Below are 3860 nucleotides of genomic sequence, written 5' to 3'. Positions count from 1 at the left end.
GCCCCTTGACCGGATTGGCTGCCTCAGCTATATGAGCTGTGGTACCAACTGAAATAAATGAGTCTGTGGGCTGCTTGCCTCTGGCCTGCATTCACCCAACTCCTGGGGTCTGTGTGGTGACTCCACACCTCTTGCCCCCACCAGAATGAATCCATAGCAACACTGAGCCACACACATATCACAGAGGTTTGCTTCTATACCCATTGTAGGCTTGATGACGCAGAACCTGTCGATCAGGATGAAGAAGCCAATTGTGTATCACAGTTATTTTGAGACTGCAGAAGACTCAGAACAGTTCTAAACACAGCTCATACAGAAAGTTCCTTCTTATTCCTTTTGGATACAGGCTATTGATCATACATTTGATACGAGAATAGTCACTTCCAATCTGTGTGTAGGCTGCTCACTTCTCAGTCAGTCTGTTTGTAATGCAGAAGCTCTGTAGTTATGCAGCATCATCTAAAAATGTTTTCTTAGGTTGCTCAAAATTTGCAGATCTGAAAGAAAAATCATGGACAGACCATATCAGGAAGATTTTGCCCTATGTTTCCTTTGGTAGTTTTACAAGGACTTTATATCTGACATTAGATCCTGGTTAATTCAATGCTTTTTATGTAAAATCCAGACCGTGAACCCCAGTCAGTGCTGTTACGTTGGGGCCATGCTCAGCACTGATGGTGTGAGGTCAAACCACATCCACCCCCACAGGCTGCTCCCAGCATTCTGTGTGGTCTTGTTCAGGGCACTGGAGACCTCAGCTTCCTTCATGAGGCCCTGATGTTGAATCCACTCATGGTGGGATTCGTCACTGGATGCACTCCCAAGAGACGATGCAATTCCACGTCTCCCAGGCACCTGTGCTTCTTTACTCAGTGGTGGTCAGTGTGGGGGTTGCTGGGGGCAAGGACACCTGATCAGACCTCCTGACTCAGTGCTCTCCTGCAGGCACTGGGGGTCCAGCAGTGTGGCCCTTCCACCTGTCCTTACCTCCTGAACAGTAGAGTCCACCCCTCCACCAGGTCCTCTCCCTCCTGCTGCTGGACCCTGTCCTAACTGTCACTTCCCCACGTGCCATGCTTCTCCTCCCCAGTCCTCAGCTTTGGGGGTGGAGCCATCCCCTGAGGATGCAGACTTCTGTGTCTTGGGGGATCAGTGTTGGCACAGTGTCTGGGGTGGACTCTGCTCACGAACATTTTCTACAGGATTTCACCAGGACATGGGTCATGATGATTTCCTCCTGCAGGTGAATCACTTTCCTACTCAGTGGACACAGAGGAGCAGGGTCTGGGGTATTGAGGCTGAGGATGCTGTTCCTGCAGAGCCGTGAGCAGAGCCAGCACTGCTTGGTGTGTGTGTGTGTGGTCTCTCTAACTGAGCAGCTGAAGGCTGCATGTTAGGTGGAACTTACCCTCCATACTTGATGCACGGAGCCTCCCATCATGCATGTGGGGACCTCACCACCCAGTGATCCCATTGAGAGAGGGCTTTTGGGAGGGGAAAATACCATGAGGGTTGCTGCCTGCAATGAAGGGAATATGACCCTTAGAGAGACCCTTCAGTAACTCAAGTTTTAAATTTCAGTTATTCCCACATGAGGGAAGGAAAAGGGAGAGACACTCCCTCGCATGCACTTTCCCAAGTGTCGCTTGGACAGGTCTGCTTCCCAGCCTCACCCAGTTTCTGGACAACAATCAGGTGCATCCACGAGAGTGACAGTGCCCAAATATCATCTCATAAACTTCTGATTCCTGGGGTTGCAGGAGTAGGAATCTGGTACTGGGTGCCAGAGCCACATATGAGATGCAGGCACTCCCTTGAGGGGTGAGCGCAACCTAAACAGTGAAAATTTTAATTTATTATTTCCATGAAATTTAATAACACAGTTAATACGAATGTACTGCACAGTTGTGGAAAATATCATATACTTACTCTGCTTTATTTAAAGTTATATTCATATCAGATTTTCAGATACTTTGTTTAAAAACTAAGAAGCCTTCATTCACCTGGGCCCCACAGGACCTGAAAACTCAATGCCTTCACCTTCCGCCCCCAACACACCTGCATGTCGCTCAGAGCTGAACTGGATGAAATCCATTGTGAAGGAACCCAAAGGGGCTCAGGCCTTAATGTGACTGGAGGAGGTGGGCCGGGGGCTGGGTGACACAGGGGCAGTGGACAGCACCGTGGGATGTGATATTTGCTCTTGGCAAGTTGTGATAAGGAGTGAGAGAGGCACAGCTGAATTGCACTCAACACAGGCACACTTTCAACATGTGTGGCTGCCTCTGTATCTATCACAGCTCAACAGCATTGCCCATGGAAGCAAAATTTACCATCTGAGAAGTTGTGAAGGACAGACAGACAGACACTGGCACATGGAACACCACACTCAGATGCACCTGCGTGGAACCTGGTCCCCTGTGCATCTCTCTGTCAAAAACGGAATCCAGCAAAATGCTCCATGTTCTGCTGCTGGCAGGGAGTTCTGCAGACCTCACCAGGAAGCCCCCGTGAGTGCTGAGGGTGGACTGGGGCAGAGCTGAGTCCTGTGGTGAGGGGGCAGATCCAGATGCTGGACTCCTGTTAGCACATGGAGTTGGAGACACATACAGAGTCTACTGATGATTTCTCCTGTAACACTGATCTGGAACCATAGCTTAGTGAACCCATGATACAGGTTATGGTTCCATTCACATAAAAGGACTAAGACAGGGTTCAAAGTGCAATCAGAGCACAAAGTTATCACTGGTTCCATAAGTGTGCACTACAGACGGCCCCGGAAACACTATTCAGTCTGGGTCTGTCCTGTCTGAGGCGTCTGACCCCATGCCTGCTATATAGGAGGAGACATGAGATAGGGCTCCCTCTGCCCATGAAAACCTGCCCAGCCCTCACCCTGCAGCTCTGGCACAGGAGCTCCAGCCCCAGCACTCCCAGGTGTCCACTCAGTGATTGCACTCAACACAGACGCTCACCATGGAGACTGGGCTGCGCTGGCTTCTCCTGGTCGCTGTGCTCAAAGGTAATGATGGAGAACTCGGGGTACTGAGTCTGGGAGAGGACGTGAATGAGAGACACAGAGAGTGTGAGTGACAGTGTCCTGACCATGTCGTCTGTGTTTGTAGGTGTCCAGTGTCAGCAGCTGAAGGAGTCCGGAGGAGGCCTGGTCCAGCCTGGAGGATCCCTGAAACTCTGCTGCAAAGCCTCTGGATTCGCCTTCAGTAGCTACTACATGTGCTGGGTCTGCCAGGCTCCAGGGAAGGGGCTGGAGTGGATCGGATGCATTTATGCTGGTAGTGGTAGCACACACTACGCGAGCTGGGTGAATGGCCGGTTCACTCTCTCCAGAGACAACGCCCAGAGCACAGTTTGCTTACAATTGAACAGTCTGACAGCCGCAGACACGGCCACCTATTTCTGTGCCAGAGACACAGTGAGGGGACCTCAGGCTGAGCCCAGACACAAACCTCCGTGCAGGGACGCGCGGCTCCACCAAGGGGCACACAAGACGAACCGAGAGCACATTCTGGTCTTGAGCAGGTGCAGGAAGAGATGAAGCCCTGGTTTCCTGTCAGGGAATTGGGGTTTCCTCTCCGGTAGCAGTTTTGAGGAATTAATTCTACTCTTGTTATTCTGACCCTACCGATGACTTCAGTGATGGTGATAAAGTTTGATGTGAAAGGAAGGAGTCGTTAATGAACAACTTCGGTTCATAAACAAGGACAGCAGTCACCAGGATCAGAGATCCTGGGAATCTCTGAGGACCCTGGTGATTCTTTTCTAACCTGACTCAGATAGAGCCCTCAGGGCACTGCTAACTTTAGGACAATTTTAGTTTTCCTTTTAGAACCAGGGAGAGT

The 3860-nt window shown here is 50.5% G+C and overlaps 1 gene segment (V, D, J or C); it reads left to right on the top strand.

Moving 5' to 3' along the window:
• Window positions 1–3106: 3106 nt before the first annotated feature.
• LOC138847252 (immunoglobulin heavy variable 3-23-like) lies at window positions 3107–3556 on the top strand. The segment is given in 1 exon segment: window positions 3107–3556. A coding segment is annotated over 1 exon segment (450 nt).
• Window positions 3557–3860: the final 304 nt, after the last annotated feature.

The sequence above is a fragment of the Oryctolagus cuniculus genome, chromosome 20 (assembly GCF_964237555.1).
Source record: "Oryctolagus cuniculus chromosome 20, mOryCun1.1, whole genome shotgun sequence".
Classification (NCBI taxonomy): Eukaryota; Metazoa; Chordata; class Mammalia; order Lagomorpha; family Leporidae; genus Oryctolagus; species Oryctolagus cuniculus.
This window is presented reverse-complemented; position numbering and strand designations above follow the sequence as displayed.